At 38.6% G+C, this 18,694-nt stretch overlaps 1 protein-coding gene across 1 annotated transcript; it reads right to left on the minus strand.

Moving 5' to 3' along the window:
• Positions 1 to 2,092: 2,092 nt before the first annotated feature.
• appl2 (adaptor protein, phosphotyrosine interaction, PH domain and leucine zipper containing 2) lies at positions 2,093 to 13,977 on the minus strand. The gene is made up of 21 exons (XM_041996513.1): positions 13,843 to 13,977; positions 12,390 to 12,488; positions 12,033 to 12,092; positions 11,805 to 11,876; positions 10,815 to 10,902; positions 10,677 to 10,718; positions 10,532 to 10,590; positions 9,985 to 10,131; positions 9,388 to 9,470; positions 9,025 to 9,177; positions 7,058 to 7,246; positions 6,920 to 6,962; positions 6,609 to 6,665; positions 6,127 to 6,221; positions 5,352 to 5,507; positions 5,074 to 5,126; positions 4,732 to 4,906; positions 3,307 to 3,343; positions 3,039 to 3,194; positions 2,887 to 2,934; positions 2,093 to 2,441 (listed from the first exon to the last, which is right to left on the minus strand). Exons 1-21 carry the CDS (start codon positions 13,897 to 13,899, stop codon positions 2,310 to 2,312), a joined length of 2,001 nt encoding a protein of 666 aa, XP_041852447.1. The 5' UTR covers positions 13,900 to 13,977; the 3' UTR covers positions 2,093 to 2,309.
• Positions 13,978 to 18,694: the final 4,717 nt, after the last annotated feature.

Genomic DNA, 18,694 nt, shown 5'->3' on the forward strand with positions numbered 1-18,694 from the left:
TTCCACAGTTTCTTGTCATCTTTGTGGTTTGGATTGCTTATCTGTGCTCTGGTAAACTATCTCCATATTTTCTGTGTTAGCTGGCATATCTACAGTCCTTTAGGTCAGCTGACAGTTGATTCATAGTGCACATGTTCACACCTGAATTGATAACTGTTGTAAATATCCCAAAACAACTACCCTGGCAGTGTTTTTATTACCTGAATATTCCAGCTGTTTTGAATGGGCTCAAATTTAACTCCAAGCGTGGCTACACACAGCAGTTACTGTGTGTAAATATTCTGTGGTATAACAAGCCCAGCTTAGGAAATTTATGTGCTACATCCTGCTTTAATTTAGTCATCAGGGAGCTATGAACAGATCTCAAAATTATGAGATACTGTCATTCCAGAAGACTCAGACCTCATAATTAACTACCAAATAACTGTAGTTAGAATAAAGAAAAGACTCCTGAAGTCTGACTTCTGGCTGAGAGGGAGGTCAATTTCATGCAATCCAGCTTCATCAAAAAGCACCTGCACTAATGACTGTTAAAACGTTGCATTTACAAGTGAACATTAAATTGAATATTCTTCCATTTGCACGGTGTATCCAGTGATGATCCACTGAGATATACAGTATATATGTAAGTATGTTTGTATGTACATGACTCCTGCTATAAGAAGCTTTCTTCTTATTGTCCACGTCGACTGTTTACACTTGATGTTTGTGTCGCAGGACTTCTGAGTTCAGAATATTTAACTTGTGAATTACACAACAAACATGGCAGTTCTGTCAGTACATTTCCATTTATATACACAAGACAGCTACACCTTGATAATTAGAAACCTTTATGGGTGCAGCTGAATGCATTTAACATTTGTCAAGGCAAAGTTGTGTTCTGTTTTTCTTGACTCATTTCTTAAAGAAGAGGATAAGTGCATTATCAAAAAGGAGCTAAACTGTCAAATAAAAACAAAAAATGTAACATTCATGGTCTTCTTTTTTTAACTGGTCGGCTGTCTGAGGTTGGTGTTGCTGTTAAAATAGATTAAAATACACCAGAACTGCTCAAGGATGCAGAAGGACGGAAAAATTTAGCAGATAATTCTCGGATTAGACTTTTTTTTATTATTATTATTATTAGCATTTTTATGTAAAGTATGCAAAACGTGCTTTTCCAAGAGTGTGCAATACCTGACTGATCTGCCTTCATGCATTACTGCAACATTTTAGTTGATTTTCTTTTAGTATTACAGCTCAGTGCATAGAGCAGAGGCTTTAATCTGCTCAGGGAAGGAGAGAATGATGTTATTTAATCATGCACTGCGACAGTTCTAGCATATTGACTGGTTTAACACCATATAGACACCCTGACAAATCATATTTACATAGACTTCTGGAACAAAAAAGGATCACACAGTCATTTTAGGGAGAGATTCTGGCATACATATCTTCAGACTTGTTTTATACAAGCAGTGGAAGAAAATGTCAAGCATGACATTAAGCCAGTGTAGTGGGAATCCTAGAAACAGGAAGTCTGTAACTTAACTGTAGTGAAAGTGCAGATGGAATAAAAGTGTTCTGCTTCATTTCACTGCTTTACATGATCACAGGATAACCATAATCGGTTGCAATATCACTCCTCTGCAGACAAAAGGAACCAACCTCCTCCTTGTTCACTTCTTTAAATGTTTTACCTTATACAGATTTACAAATTAGTGCATCTTGTAGCCTTCAGATAATGTATTTAAAAAGATTTAAACCTTGGTAGTGCAAGAATAGTTTTGTACATAAATAATCAAGGAATAAACGCCAAAGTAGATCTATAAGAGCCTGACATACAAACTTATGAGTAAAATTTAAATCTTCAAATGCACATAATTAAAACTATGTAAACCTAAACTGAAGCAAATGACTCGCCACCTTCTGACTGACGGCTGAAGATATTAAAAAAATTAAACATAACCTGTACCTATATTGTCCCTTCAGAAGTGCATGCCACCTAGTGGTGGAAAAGGAAAAATAAGAAACTAAAGCTCATGCTACAGCTATCATGGAAAAGCAGATTTAACAGAACACACATGAGATGGAAATGTCTTTTTTTTTTTTCTGGTCCAGCTAACCCCAAGTCAATGTCCGTTGCTTTTAGAACAGTAAATGGTAGTAGCACAGGGTCACAGGAAGTGATCTACGCTCTAGTATTGGTATTAGAGTACCAGAGTTAGGGCTAGGGGTCACGATATCTGTATCCAGGGCAAGCCTTCCCTTTTGGGTAAATGTCAGACTGGAGGCTCTGGTCTTGTTGTTTGTGGGGGTCCTTTGTGGAACTACGCCTCTGATTCCAGGTCCTCTTGTCCTGCTCCGTTGTTTTCGTTGCCTGTCTCTGGCTCCAGGAGCAGGAACTTGCCATCATTGGTCAGAGGCATATTTTTCATGAGCTGGGCCAAGGCTTCTGGGTCCTTTTAAAATAAATACATAAGGTATGTTGAGTAAATATTAACTCAGGGCAGAGGGAGGCAAAATGTTCCCTTTAGTGTTCATGTTTATCTATCAAAATAGCTAAGTAAAAAAAAAAAAAAATTGTCACTGAAAAAAATTAATTCAGTGCTGTGAATCTGAAATCTAGAATATAATGCAAAATTTGTGGAAGCAGAGTTCTTAAAGAAAATGTTGTCACTTTGTCTTATAGAGGAAAATTACAATGAATTGGTTCACTTTTCATGCCTCTAATTGATAGGTTGTGGTTTTTTAATCCTCTTGTTTAAGCCTTTATAAATAACAATCTTAACACATCTAGTGGCTGGTTTTCACCTTAAATGCAAAACAATAATACTTTTTTTTACTGTGTTTTTACTGTGTTTTTACAGTATTTTACTGCGTTTTTACAATATTTGAGGGTGTTACCTTCTTGGCTTCTGAAATTTCCTTTGCTAAGTTGATGGTGTAACATATCTGTGAATGAAGGCAAAAAGGCACAACTCAGTGTGTGCTTTGTGCATCAGTCAACATGTTTCCCATTCTTTAAAAAGTGTTGATGATGATGGTGGTGAACCAACCTTTTCACCCTCTGTGTTGCTCTCAAAGACAAAAGCGCTAAACGAGGGCTCTCCCTCCTCATTTCCATCACTCCAATCTCTTCCCTCAACTACGTATCCCATCAGTCTTGGGTTTTCTTGGTGGGCTGCAAACTGACACACCTCTTCTAGTTGGAACTGAGGGGAAAAACAGATCTTTTTTTTATTATTACAGTATTATTGTTGCACAAACACGACCGAATAAAAAGCAGAACTACTGTCTTCATGTTTATGTTCTGGTCATACATACACTTATTCTTGTAACTTGGGTTTGTGGGTCAATCAGCCTGTTGAGAGGAAAAAATAGAAACTTATTTCAGTTTTTACATTTTTCTGCTTTTTGTTAGTACGCTGCTGTGCTTCTCTCTGTAATTAGTTTAAATAAGTGTTTACAGCTATCTTCTAGAGAATAAGTGATGTTACTACAAATGCTTTGATGAGACTTCACAAGGCTCTCGGTATTGATGTTCTGCACTTCTAGCAACTTTCAGCACATTATCCAACGGCAACAATCCCATAATCACATTTGCAATTTCCTCTGGGATAATTAAAGCATTTTTTTTATTTTAATTTCAAATGGCAAAGACAGGCCACAGTAAAATGTTTGTCTTTTTTAATGGCTGGTCTTTCTCACAACCATGCCACTATGTTAAGAGTACTTGAACTTTGATTCAGACTGTCAAGACACACTGCCTGGCCCAAAAATAACATAAGTCACCGTCTGGATTTAACTAAGCAAATATGTATGAGCCTCTTATTAGATAATTACAGGAAATACTAAAATCAGGCTAAGAACTGTCCAATGCATTATTAAAAACTGGAAGGAAAGTGGGGAGGCATCGTCATCCAAGACGAAATGTGGTTGGAACACAATAGTAGAACTCAAGGCTATGTTTAATAGTGAAAGTAAGAACATTTCCACACATACAGTGCAAAAGGAACTCAAGGGAGTGGGACTGAACTGCTGTGTTGCCATAAGAAAACCATTAATCAGAATAACTGGTGAAAAGGGCTTCAGTTTGCTAGAGAGCATAAAGATTGGACTCTGGAGCAATGGGAGGTGATGTGATTTGATCAGTCCAGATTTACCCTGTTCCAGAGTGATAGGCGCATCAGGGTAAGAAGAAAGGCAGCTGAAGTGATGCAGCCATCATGTCTAGTGCCTACTTTACAAGCCTGTAAGAGCAGTCTATGATCTGGGGTTGCTGCAGTTGAATGAGCAACTGCCTGAATATACTGAATAAGCAGGATATTCCATCAATGCATTTTTTTTTCCTGATGGTACAGCATATTCCAGGCTGGAGCTGAATAAAGTGAGAGACTAAATTCTAAAGATTTGCCTCCAAAATACATAATGTTTTCCTGGGTAGTGTGTGAAGCTGCATGGCTTTATTTATGGTTGAAACAACACTTTCATATGCTATTTAAGCTTATTTAATGAAGTTTACATAGCACAATGATCATGATGATGTTGGAGAGGTGGAGGTACCTATTACCCCACTAGAAATAAAGCACAAACAGCCCAATAAATACGGTTTGATTAATTAATACCTGTAATGGAAGGGAAACAATATGGGTTTTTTTTAAATCCATGAAAATGTGGCACAGTGAGCTGTTTTTGTTCTGAGATGTGGCACAAACTTTAAACGTCATTAAAAGAAGTGATAGATTCTACCTGAGGCTACTGCTGGTGACCATGAGGTGGGACTCAGTGGTCCTGAAGATATTGTGGATGGCACGGGCAGCCAGCACTTGTCTCATGGCTTCATAGATCACTTCCTGATTGTTCCCACAGCGAACGGCCATGGAGCCCAGAAAGCGCACAGCAAATACCTGCTGCAGGAGGGAGTCTGCAAAGAGAAGAAAACATCATCCACTCATAACACTTTCGTGTTATATACCCACAAGGACAAGAAATAAGGATGACAAACAGGAAAAAAAACAGGATAACTCAAAGTACACAAACATCAGGGGGAAAAAGTTCAATGTAGAGCATTTGGAACAGGACAATGATTACCATCACTCTCTGCTGTACAGTCATCATCCGTTTCTCCAAATGGATTTGTGCGTCTGTTACGATGGAAGAACATGCATCAGCAAAAAAAAGAAAAACAATTAAACTCCTGCACTGAGCAATTATGGAGTGTTCAGCTTCCTGGAAATGATATAATAAAGCCATGAGATCAGTATTTAGGAAATTAGCATCATGAGCCAATAGTACCTCATCCCTGTCTGCCTCTTACAAATGCATAAACAAGCACCCACACAAACTTCATGCCTCAGTGGCCCACTCACCTCCCCCCGCCTCTGTTCTGGTCCTGAAACTCGGATGCTGGCAGCATGATATCAAACTGAATTGGCGTCCCTGGAGCTATCAGATCCTCTGGTTCCGGAGCAGCCCCTGTTTTCTGGGAATCACTGCTGGTAGTGTGAACACCTCCTGGCTTTGCTCTACAGAAATAAAACAGAATAATGATGAGTTTCAAGAAATAATCCAACTAAACCCATAACCTGCTACAGTCAAATTAAAGATAGGCTTACATTTTTCACTCTTCAAAAACTTAAAATGATGGACCCCCATTTGGTCTCTGATATAAGTGATGGGAGACAAAGTCTATAATCTATTAAGATTAAAAGACCTACTACTAATGCATCATAATGGCTTTGATTTGACTGTACTGTATTAAAGTGCATTATAAATAAAGTATGGTATGGTACGGTGTGCAGTCAGATCCAATTACAAGACTCAGAAAAACTAAACTTACACTTGGTACAATGTGTTTGTCTGCCCAGATTTAGAAATGTGTCATTAAGAGACCTGATTTTAACTTTAAGCATTTATTGTGCTTCAGTGTGAAGCTCAAACTCTTTTGTTCCTGCATTTTGTTGTGCTTTAAACACATAAGCCTCTTCAACAGTTTATACAGTTCTCTAAGGATAAAATGTGCTAATAATGCTTTACCACTACTTTGTCTTATAGAGATAGGTTGTGCTCTACACATCCTGAGGCCAGTTGCAGTGTCTTTGGTTATTGCCATTGTAAGACTCTTAAAGAAGCACTGTTCCTGACCTGTCTGGGTTTGGGGAGCCATCTTGTCTCTTTTCAAAGCTAGTGATGGGTGTAACTGCCTGGATTGCAGTTTGGTTCAATCGGATGGCCACAGCCTAATATGATACAAAAATAAATAAATAAATAAAGGTAAAAGAGTGAACACAAATCACAAAGTTAAATGAGACAGAGCACACACAGAACATGAAACTGTACAACTTTACCCACTGACTTCACTTGGATAAATTGTGTTTGAAATTATTCTCCATTTTGTCTCAAATCTATTTAGGATTGATAATTATTCTAGGGATACAGTACAAATAAACAACTGAGTGCAGCTGATAGCAGTGACACAAAACCAATAAGCGGTGTCTTAAATCACCACTAACAATTCTGTGGTAAGGAACATGTCAGCATGTAAGGAAACTAAAAAGTGAGAGCAGGTAGTTTACAGCTACACCCTGCTTGTACAGCTTGCCTGCGGGTGGGCATGTAAGTGTTACCTCTGGGTTATCAGTCAGGTAGATCTGTCTGGAGATGTTATTCACGGTGCATATCCACTGAGAAAGACAAACAGATATTCAGATTAAGTTTTCCTTGATTTCCAACATGATTACCCTGAAACTTCTTGACTGATCTCAGCGGTGACAGACCCATCAGCCGTGACCAAGGAAGACAAAAAGGTTAAGAACCACACAATGAGCTTTGACATCTTCTTCATTATTTAAATACAGATACTTGTAGCAGGAGATCTTTCTGTGATGTGGACGGAAAACAAAGGGACATCTGTCATAATGGCTCCTTTCACACCAACCTCTTCATACTCCTTTTTGCTCTCAGCTTGTAGGATCATTGACCTGGATACAAAAATCACAAGCAGAATTAAAATATATTCAGTCTTCTCTGTTTGTGTATAATTAATATAGCTGGATATGAATAAAAGTATGCATACGTCTTTCCTGATGGGGAGGTTATCTGAAAACAGTAGCGTCTGTCCTCACACTCCACAGCCATGACGGAGCTGTTGTCCAAGTCCAGCACCATGCCCCCTGCCACCGCCCCACGAGGCTGACACATAAGGTTACCTCCCTGCGTGAAGAAGTATAGTCGATCCCAAGCTGTGGTCACCAGGCCGGTTTTACTGGAAAAGAAGAAAAAGAAGAACAAGGGTCTGTTGCTCATTATGGTAAACACATTACAAAATAAAAGAAAGCATGAAGTGCATTTTCTTTCTTACTGGGATGTATATGACCAACTAGTCAGACCCCCCCCCTCTAAAAAAAACTACAACTAATTATAGTATATGTATAACATGCATATCCATTCATTTGAAATAATTAACTTGCTGAAAACGTCTGAATTATGGAAAATGTTTGGAGGTTGTCATTTTGAGCCACAAACTTTGGTCTGCTTCTGCCAGATAATATGACAAATGCTGCTTTACAAGAGCAGCAGTTATTATAGCAAATGTTGCTGGATAGAGAGCCATGTCATCTAAGTGTACAAAACCAACAACAACAGACAATGATTAGACTTTCGAAGCCCCCACAAAACTGACATGCATAATACTATCACACTGTTTGCTTGTGATACAAGTTAAAATAATCAAAACCAACCAATTCAGGTTATTTTTGCGTAACATTAACTGCTCTTTTCACAAAATTATACCAGGCATGGACATACAGTATACCTGATGTGTATCATTATTACAAATTATCACGTGTTTGCATCAGTGGAGCAGCCAGGAAGGCATGCGTCATGGAAAACTGAACATTCTCCTTATAATACTGTGTCATGCCACTCAGTGTGATGCGCATAAACAACTCTTCATACTGAGCTTTCAGCACCAGCCTGCACTCACGTGTGATGGATGACATCATTCACACACATCAAGGCAGATTCATGACCTTCATTAATATTTTTTATATTTATAAAAGCTTAACAGAAACTTCAGGTTCCTCTGAGTTTTATTCCTAACCCAAAAACAAAACCTATCATTAATTATAACCAACATGAGCTCTAAAAAATAAATAACTGATTTATAGATTTATTTGGTCTCATTTTCTGAAGTCCCTGGTGTAATTTTAAATAAGAAAATGAAAGAAATACCACACCGAGGTCAATGATGATTGATGTTTGGTCTTGATTCTGTTTTGAAAATGAATGTTTTATGTCTAAAAATGAAGTAGCTAATTTTCATTTTAGTGCTAAATGAAGTTGTGTGTGTATGAGTCACACAAATTACTCATCTGTAAGCTGTACATCCTGTTCACAAAGCATCCTCTAATGCATTTTCTTTTTTTTAAAAAAAAAGGAAGTACATGGCTCATGGTGTGCCAGGTGACTCAGACCCTTAATACTGAGAAACCATTTGAAATTGTAAATGTTCTCTGGCCTCAGCCCCATTTGACAGGCATTTGAGGGTGAGGACAGCGTGCAGAGTGGTGTTTTGTGGAAACCTTTTCTCTGGTGTCACAGACATTTGTCAAAGACTTTAGATGTATGTGAGGGAGCGACAGAGTTTGGCAGCTCTGACATTTCATTAAATCACAATGTGAGCTACGCTGCAGTTTTATCCCCTCAAGCCATTAACGAAGTTCCCCTTCTCATACATCTACACTACAATAAGCTGACAGACCGTGCTGTCATCATGCTACCTGACCCACCTTGTCTTCGCTGACAATCCCATTGTTTTCTCTGTTCATGCATATTCTGCACAGGTTTTGTAAAAGATTAAAAAACAATTTGCATCAAAGTTTTCTGTAGGTGTTCACACTTCACAGCACCACCCAGACAAAATCTAAAAGGCTGTTCAATTAGTCTTCTTCCGAGGCACACTTTACCATACTGACTGGCAGAAATTAATAGGAAGTGTCACTGGATTTCAGATAAGTCTGTAATGAGCATAATTAATCTTACTTCCTAATGTTGAGGTAGCCAGCCTTCTGGATAAGTGTGCGATTGACAGGCTCAGTGTCCTTATCTGGCATGTAGACGGTGTCCTCCACAGAGAGAAGCTCCTTCTGGGACACACGCATGGCCTCTGCTTCTGAGTCCAGCTGGGCCTGGATACTAGGGAGATTCAATTTCCATCAAAACTGACTTACAAAAACGAGAAACGTGATAGTTCCAGATAAAATACTCAAAAAAAATCTCAACAAAAATTTTAAATTCTGCAGAATATTATGTGTAAGCGCATAACACACAAGGAAATGTCATTTATACTTCATAAAGTCATGGTTCATCGTCTGTACAGAAAATATCACAATTTTAGTTCTTTACTTTTGCGTCATGTTGGACACAGAAGAAAGAAAATTGTCCATCTTCTTGGACACCAGCTCAATGCCCTTTTTGAAGAAGCTGATCTGCAAGATACCAAAAAACAATGATGTTTCAGCTCTTGTGGCTCTACAACTAACATTTATTTTCATTTCCTCAATTTATTGTTTTGATCAAAACTTATTAAAACATACTTGCAAACAGGTTATGTTTTTTGAGGGAGGACCATACCCAAGCAGTATGATATTTGAACATATAAATAAAAAAAAACTATAACATTTTAAAAGCTGAAACCTGAGAATATTTGTTTATTTTCTTTGAAAAATTATAAAAATCTTGAAGGGGTTATGTAAATACCTGCAGGTTTATTTTCTATCCATTAACAACTAAAATAATTAACTAATTACTGCAGCTCTAATTACAAAATTAGGTTTTAAAATATTAAAATGTTTTTATATGGTCATTTATTTTTAATAAACAAGTCATTTCTAAACTAAATCAGTTCAAATGAAAAAAAAATCCCTTATCATTTCATTGCTTTAAAATACTGATATGATAATGAGATGTTGTTCAGCCTAAATGTCATTCGTAGCCCGGTACCTGTGCCTGAGTGTAGCCTAGCATTGGTTCAAGCATGGCGACTCTCTTGCGATACTGCAGGGCATTGAGGGCGCAGTAATACTGCAGTGAGGCCTGGTGCTGCTTCCTTCGAGTGTAGGCCACCTCCTTCACCAAGTCTGCCTTCAGCTGTCCACACACCAAAGGGTTAAAGATGCAAATAAATCCTTGCACACGTGCCCAGCATAAACTCTCTGACAAATTCAGACACACCTTCTTAAACATGCAAACACATGTCTTTCTTTCACATATGCAAATTACCAACAAATTTGTGTTTTCTTGTATGTTGCTTGAGATTTGCTGACACGTGTAACAAAAGTTAAGTCTTTGTAGTCATTTCCATACTCATTGTTGCAGTCGTAATAGGATGCTGAAGCCTGGCAGCAGAAGGTTATTTAGGTTTATCTAATAGTTTTTCAAATGCCTATTAAGCACTCCCACCACAACAGGAGCAATTTGCACTGTCAGGCTTTTTACAGTTTGTAATCAGGGAGGGAAAAAAAGCTCCAACACTTTGGAGATTTTCTACCTTCTCATTCTCCTTCTTCTTGGGCAGTCGACTGTACTTCACCATAGCTGCCTCGTGCTCTGCATCGTTAAGAAAATACATGAGAGTCAGATAATACCTGCTGCTTGCACTTTCTTCTTTCTAAGTCAAGTAAAAATCTACTCACCATCAGTAGCGATGCCATATATTTCCTTCAGCGTGCTTATCTCTGCAAAATTAAGTGCACATTTTCTTTTTTTTTTTAACATCATCAACAAAATACATTGAAATAAGCATTATTGTTTTCATTTTAATATTCAGCTACCGGTGAGGTCTTTCTCTCGAAACTGGATCAAAGGGAAGACCATGCTGTCAGCCATCTGGTTAGCCAGCTCAGAGTGGAGTGAGTTCAGCTGAAACACACAAAACCAATGACATATATCAGGTCCTGTGTGAGGACAAACAGAAGATGAACCCTTGCCAAAGATCTTGAATAATATCACTTTCCTTTTTTTTTTTCTTTTTCCTTCAAAAGATATTTACAGTAACGATTCCAGCCAGCAAGCTGGAAAATAACATTTTTCCTGATATGGTAGCAGACAATGCTTCATCCACGCTGTAATAAACTCGGAGTGTGGAAGAATGCATTCTGTGAAGAGAATAATAAAATTTACTGTTTACCTTATTATGGGCAATGGGACTGCGTATCGCACAAACAAGCAAACACTGCTGTTATGCCCAATGCTTATCAACACGCTACACGCCTATGTCTAACAAGCTGACATCCAGGTTAATCTGAATGATTTAGCAAGTGCTAAAGTTCACAAGATTAGATGCAGGAGTGAGCCTAATTCTAACTGTGAAATGAGTCCTCTATGCAGGACGAGGTAAAAGCTCAAGCAAACAGTCAGTGCCTTAACAAGCTCTTGAATCCCCATGGTTTACAGTGACAGGCCCATCTGTTGTGTCCACAGCATATACAAGAGCGTGCACACCTCTGCTTCATCTACCCATCCATCCACCTGCTGCTACTTTTGTCTGTTCATCCATCCAGAGAGACACACATTTCCCTAACTACTCTCCTTTTGCGCAGTCACTTCCGGTCTAACAGGAATGATAGGCAGCAGGTCTTTTGTTATGGACATTTTTTTCCAGCATGGTGAGGAAGAACAGGTACTAAATCCTTTGTAACGTGATAAAGAACCAACTAAAGTGGCTGTGCTGTTGTTGAGTTTCCTTCCCTCCTGCTACACACACACACACACACACACAGACATACATACACACACACAATAGAACTAAAAGCAGGTCTCACCTCCCCAACAGTTTTTGCAAAGTTTTGCAGCGTGGTGATTACCTCTTCATCACCTTTTCCAAGGGCAAAATTCTAGATAAAAAAATAAGCAATGGCGTCAAGTCATGCAACTGCTCAGAGGATAAGTATTTATTTTATTTTGTTAAACCACATCAGCTGGGTCTTTTTAATTATTTCACCCAGACTAGCTAGTGGGATTAAGTCACAATTAAGCAACTGCTCACTTACTTTCTTTTCATATTCCAGAAGCTGCTGTGAGAGCTGCTCTGTGGCCAATCCCATCTCACTCTGTGGAGAAAACAGAGTGAAGAAGGAGACATTTTAACAGAATGAAACACATGGTATCCGTCCAAACCTTCTATATGGATCACACAGGAATTAAAGGCAGCATAAAAACGAAGGCTGGTGTGTGAAATTAATGCATGGTGTATATGTGGACTACTGTTTACAAAAGGTAATGTTATCATAAACTGTATTCTGCAGAAGAAAAAAATATTTGATCTAATCTATTCAATTCAGTTCTGCTTTATTTATAAAGTGCCAATAGGAAGCAGAGTGTAAGTATGTTTCTGTCCTGTTCGGTACCTGCGCTCCGAACACACGCTGCATCGATTGCAGTAGTTGGTTGGTGTAGTCTGTCAGCATCCCTGCATCTTCCTCAAACACACTGAGCAAAGAGCGAGACTGTGGGGGAAAAAACGAAGAACAAATGTTCCCTGCTTAAAAAACAGGAGCATTTCCTACATTTGTCTGTCATATGAGTTATAGTATGGAATTTAATATTTGACTTTTATTTTAATATCAGACATTCTCAACAGTAGACTGATACCAAACTAAAAAAAAAAAATTATATAGTATGCCAGTGATTCAGCATTGAAAGGAATCACTAGCCTGAATATAAACATCCTTAATTAGCTGGAAGTTGAAAGGGGAAACAACAAGTGGGAGAGAGGAGGGTAGCACAGTATGCAGATGGATACTAAGGTGCAGCTTCTGAATGAAACTAAAGGCATGATGATTTTACTACAGGCCTATGCAAACTAAGAAAATCCCGTGAGTGAAGGTTTTTCCATGAACAGGTGCAGCAAGGAAGTACAGATAGAAAAGAAAGGAACACGCCCTTTGGGTTAAGTGTGTTTACACTTTGCTGCAGCTGACTTTTTTGCATGTACTGTATGAGCCAAGAATTGTTTCATACCCTGATTATACCTTCTAGAATATTGTCGTTCTTGACTACATTTACATTTCACCACTGTAAAATTTCAGGCCGGTTTCTCGCTAGGAAACTAGCATTTTGAAAAAGAAAAAAATCACCCTCCAGCTTGGATTGCACTTAAGAAAAGCCATCAGAGGTCAGCCCCGTTTGAAAAGAGAGTGATGCAATAACCTACAGAAAACACCCCACACTAGATAATGGTGATGGCATATGATCTTGTCTCTACGAATTATTTCATGCATGACATCTAGGTCTCAATAGACAACTTCAATACTGCAGTTAAAATCTGCAAGCTTTGCAATATTAGTCAATGACACTGCCCTTTTGCAGACTACTGACTAATTCCAGGGCCGTCCGATAATGGAAACCCCTCCCACATCCAGTCACTAAGGCCCAGTTGAGCTATAAAACAGGTAAGTAAAACAGGCCAAAAATCCAAATAAATACGACAGAAAAGAAAACAGTTGCACAAGAGCAATGCTATATGATCAGTCTTTATGTATACATAAAAATCACCCCTGCTCAAGGAGAGCTGTCAGTCCTGTGACGAGCGGTAGCTTTGAAAATACAACAGAAACTCAAAACGAGCAGATAATTGTAATATTTATTAAGGAACGCCTGTTTATAGCAGGCAGGCGTAGCCCTTGCTGACAGGGGATAACATTTTCATTACACTGTGTTAACTGAGAGCTGTCATCGACCAGTGGAAACAGCCTACAAAGGGAACAGGATACTCTCTGGGCTACTATGCTAACTTCAGCGCTGAACACACATTTAATGTAACAGTTGTTCTTTTCTAAGGGAAAATACAGATAGGCCTACCTGAGGACTATCCTGTAAGGCGTCCTCCAGGAGCAGTTTGTGATGTACGGCCGGCATCTTGGTAGCGGTGGAGGAGAAAGGAATGAGCTTGAATTACTGACAGGGTGGACTCGGTTTCCCAGAAGTCTTTGCGCGGGCGAAGGGAAGACGTAGGGGTTGGAGGCGGGCCCAGTCTGATCTCACCCTTCAACGCCTTGACACACACATGCAGCAACAAATGGCAAAAATCACATTAAAATCATATATGAAACTGACATTATTAAGATCAAGATAAGTTAAAAGTTACCCTGCTGATTTCATGCATAGGCGCATGAGAAAAGAAATGTTTTTTAACCTAGACAGGTGTCACGATTTTAAAGTTTAATCTCCACTGGCAGTCTGTTCCACTTATTTGCTGCATAACAGATATGCTGCTTCACATTCATTCTGGACTCTGGCTTGGACTAGTTGACCTTAGTCTTTGATGTTTTTTAATTTAATAATAATGCTTTATTCCGGACACAAAAGGGAGGTCCAAGGGAGGTAAAATTTAAGTTTTTCCTCTGCTCTAGACATCTGATTCTGTTCACTGCAGAAGTTTGAAGCAAACAGCCTACTTTCCATTCCACATTATAAAAGTTCTTCTATGCTATTTTAGGTGCAACAGTGACCTCGTGTGGTCGGATAGAGTTGCTCTTTCTTCTCAAATCATATTTTTTCCTAATTTGAGTTTAAGGGAAAAAAAAGATTTGATTAGAAATTATCCTGTAAGTAAGTATAGAAAAATCTTGGAAAATAATATCATCATTATAAAAATTCTAATAAGAAAAGTATATCCAAACTAATAAGAATGCAGATTTTCCTTTCCATTTTATAACATTTATTTTATTTAAAAGATATGTGAGTTTTATTTTAGTTATTTAATGCTTTGTTATTTATGGAACAATTACATCAGATTTAAGGGACAAACCTTTGTATACATATAAAATCACATTAAGCAAATGTTTTGAAGTTGTAGTCATCCTTTTGCTCTTTGTAGAAGAAATAATTAATTTCCCCATTTTTGTATATGTCTTGCCTGCATGGAGAAGCTGCTTTTTATGTATGCTCTTTTGTTCTGTTTTTTGTGCCTGGTTGCTTTGCTTTTAGCACTTCAAAAGACTTTTGTCTGAGAAGTAATATAAAAATAAACTCTGACTTTATTTGATTTGGTTTTATCAGTTAATGGCCATATTTCAGAACTTTGTTCAGTTATGTTACTTTTATAAATTCCTTTTTTCATGGGGAGTTAAGATCATGAGCCTGGTCAATACGCAGAATTTCCAACAAGGCCCCTCGAAGATATGATTGTTTGTCATAAGGAAGTACTCTGGGGACTATTTGTGGCAAAATAATGGACATAGGCCATAGTTGAGAAGACCCACATGCTTTTCAAAATTACATTTGCTCACTTAAAAGTTCTCCCAACTTGTTTTCTGCGGTCATATTATCAAAGCCACTTGCTCTCATGCTATGCCTCTCTGATTCATCCCATCTTGTGTGACAAAATCAGTAGTCATCATATCCTGTATGAGCACAGTTATATCTAACTGGGCAACACCCGTTAAATTATGTGTAACCTAATGTGAAAAACAAAACTTAGAGACAGTAAAGAAAAACAGGATACATGTATGTAGAGGGTGATTTTCTCTAATTCCCCTCATTACAGTCAGCAGTATGTTCGTATTAAATCAAAGCATTGTGATGTGGGAATTAAGTTTACTATATCTAAGTATACTTCTAAATCAGAAAATAGGATCTCTTTTCTTTTCACTGATCCAGTTGACTTTTTAGCAAAGCTGACCTAGACTTAACAGTTTTCTAATGGTATCAAGGCAGCGCATTTATACAGTTACTACTGCATGAGTACCTTAAGTTTCCTCTGGCTTTTGCAGTACCTAATGCAGTTTGAGCCTCTCTGTAAAAAAATGCCTTATCATTGTATCTTCCTGGAAGCCTATGAGATCATGATTTCACTATTTGAGGCCCTGGACTTTGTTTAATTGTCAAATGCAGCAGGATCTTTTAGTCTTTTTAATTGTTAGATTGTACACACAAAAAAGTCTCTCCAGGAATAGTTTGTTTTATCTGGCTCAAAGGAAGCCAGGAAAAACAGTTGAACTTCTAAATCTAATTGTTTTAAGTCAGAATAATAGTCTAATTGGCTCAATGAGATGCTCATGTCTTGTTGTGCAGTATCTTGGTTTTGTAAACAAGCTGTTCCTCCTCAGTTCCTCCACCTCTGCCACCAGGGAAGGGCATAGCCTTTCCTTCCCAGTGGACTTGTGCTCTTTAATTAGTCAGGTAGTGGCTTTAATCAGACTATGCATTTCAGTTCTTTAATTATTTATTATTATGCTCGTACCATTAAGCTTGCTTTACAAATGGATGATGGTGGTCAAATAGATCAGAATTCTTTTTGCATTAGCATAGCCATTTGTTAGCATACCATTTGTTATTTTCTAATCACAAAGAATTAAAGTAAAACACATTAAAATCACAACTAATTTGACATGCATTTAATTTGCAATTAAACTATTTATGTTAGAATGAACTGATGCACATTTGCTTTTATCTGACTGTACTGAACTGCTGAAACCTGTAATTCACTTTGGCAAATGATATAAAAAGACAAAGACCAGACATAAAGATAGACAAAGTCCAAAGTATTATGTGATTTTGTAAGCAGTGATTAATGCATGGTGGTTGGGGACTCTTTGAAAGTATCCAGAGTTGGAGCAACTTGGAGGTCAGTGAGTTCAAGAATGTTAGGCTGCAGCACTGAAAGGTCACCTAAAGCACTGGGCCTTGTGTGTGGGGTGGAGAACAGGCCAGAGTCAGACTAAAATTTCCATGTAGTGGTGTGTAGAAGAAGGAGGCCAGAGAGGTACCGAGGGCCAAGTCTGTGAAGGGATTTTTAAGTGAGAAGGAGAATCTTAAAGTGAATTCAATATTTGATGGGGAGCCAGTGGAGATGGATGAGGGTAGGAAGGGTGTACTGCTATGACTTTGTTTGAAAACCAAAGTTCAAACCAAAGTCCTGGACATTTGCTAGGTACCCCAGACAGGATTCCATTATAGTAATCAATGCAGGAACTCACCTCAAAAACATCAGAGTGATGTAATCCAGTTAAATAAAGAATACGTATGTCTGTCATCTTAGATTATATTTGACATTTAACACAAAAGACAACATACCCCTGAAGTTGACATGAACTACCACTTTGAAGGTGTTTGATACCCAAAATAAGTCCTCCCAATTAGATGGTGCTAGAGGAAGATTCAGGAAACTGCCTAAATATTTCAGATTTGTGTTCAAGCCATGACACAACAAATAACTTGCCAATCACCTGCAATACATGATTAAAAAAATCTACTTGTACTATCACACTTTTCCTCTCTCCCCTCTATCTCTGTCAAGCATGAATCTTATCTCTTGGACCACCAGATAGTAATCGCTTAGAATGTTGTAAGCAGCTGCTCAGCCAACAGATGCTCACAATTACTTCAAGAAAGCCGTGGTTGTTGACAGTCAGGGAAGTGGGACAGAGGAGCTTTTTGGTGACATAATGGTACAGAGCGTTACCCTGCTTCTGAACAGTACTCCCCACAGTTGAGCAATAAAAATGTGGAGTGAAACTGTGAATGTGTGCCAATCTAAGACCAAAGTTTTTAAGCCTTCACTCAAGAAGTATTTCTCCAAAACAATTCACCTGGATGTCACCTGCATTTTGAGGGTGAAGTGGTGCAGCAGGAAACTTGTGTGGTGGTTGTCTTTACAAACAGGTAGAGAAAATGCTGTAAAAGAGCGCTCAGCGGCACCACGGCTGCAACCAGTCAGTAGCTGCCCAATACAAGCATGTTATAGACATTGATATAGGAAGCTTAAGCTGGAGCTTTTATAATGAAAGGTTTTTGCATAACAGGGAAAGAGTTTCAGGGAGATAGTGTGCATGACCAGTGAAGTGATTGATTTTATACACAAATTATAGTGAAGTGATTGATTTTATACACAAATTATAGTGAAGTGATTGATTTTATACACATATTGGCAGAATAATAGCTCGGCTGGATAGTTCAGTTGGCAGGGCAACTGTCCCAGGCGGGAGACCTGAGGTAAAATCCCACAGGGGACAAATATTAACACCTTCCAGTTGAGTCTTTAGGCAAGACCCTTAACGTTATTGCCTAACCACCTTCAGTAGTAGGTTGTTTTGGAGAAAAGCGTCTGCTAAATGATTGTAGAAAGTAATGGATTTTGCATGATGATATTGGTAAAAAAAAAAAAAAAAAAAAAAAAAAAAAAAAAATGGGGCTGCACGGTGGTGTGGTGGTTAGCACCGCAGCCTCACAGCAAGAAGGTCGTCGGTTCGAATCTCGGCTGGGGGGAGGTTCGAACCTTGAGGGTGGTGGCCTTTCTGTGTGGAGTTTGCATGTTCTCCCCGTGTATGCGTGGGTTCTCTCCGGGTTCTCCGGCTTCCTCCCACCGTCCAAAGACATGCATGTTAGGTTAATTGGACACTCTAAATTCTCCGTAGGAGTGAGTGTGTGTGTGAATGGTTGTTTGTCTCTATCTGTGTTGGCCCTGCGACAGACTGGTGACCTGTCCAGGGTGTACCCTGCCTCTCACCTGTTAAAATGCTGGGATAGGCTCCAGCTCACCCGCGACCCGAAATGGAATAAGCGGTCAAGATAATGGATGGGATGGATGGATATTGGTAAAATGGTGGCCATTAGGTTTTTATTATGAGCAAACCAAATACAATTACAACTCCTTACATTTTACATTTACGTGTGTCAGAAGCTTTATCTTTGTGGAAATCATTTTACCTCA

This window comes from Melanotaenia boesemani, chromosome 10 (assembly GCF_017639745.1).
Source record: "Melanotaenia boesemani isolate fMelBoe1 chromosome 10, fMelBoe1.pri, whole genome shotgun sequence".
In the NCBI taxonomy this organism is placed as follows: Eukaryota; Metazoa; Chordata; class Actinopteri; order Atheriniformes; family Melanotaeniidae; genus Melanotaenia; species Melanotaenia boesemani.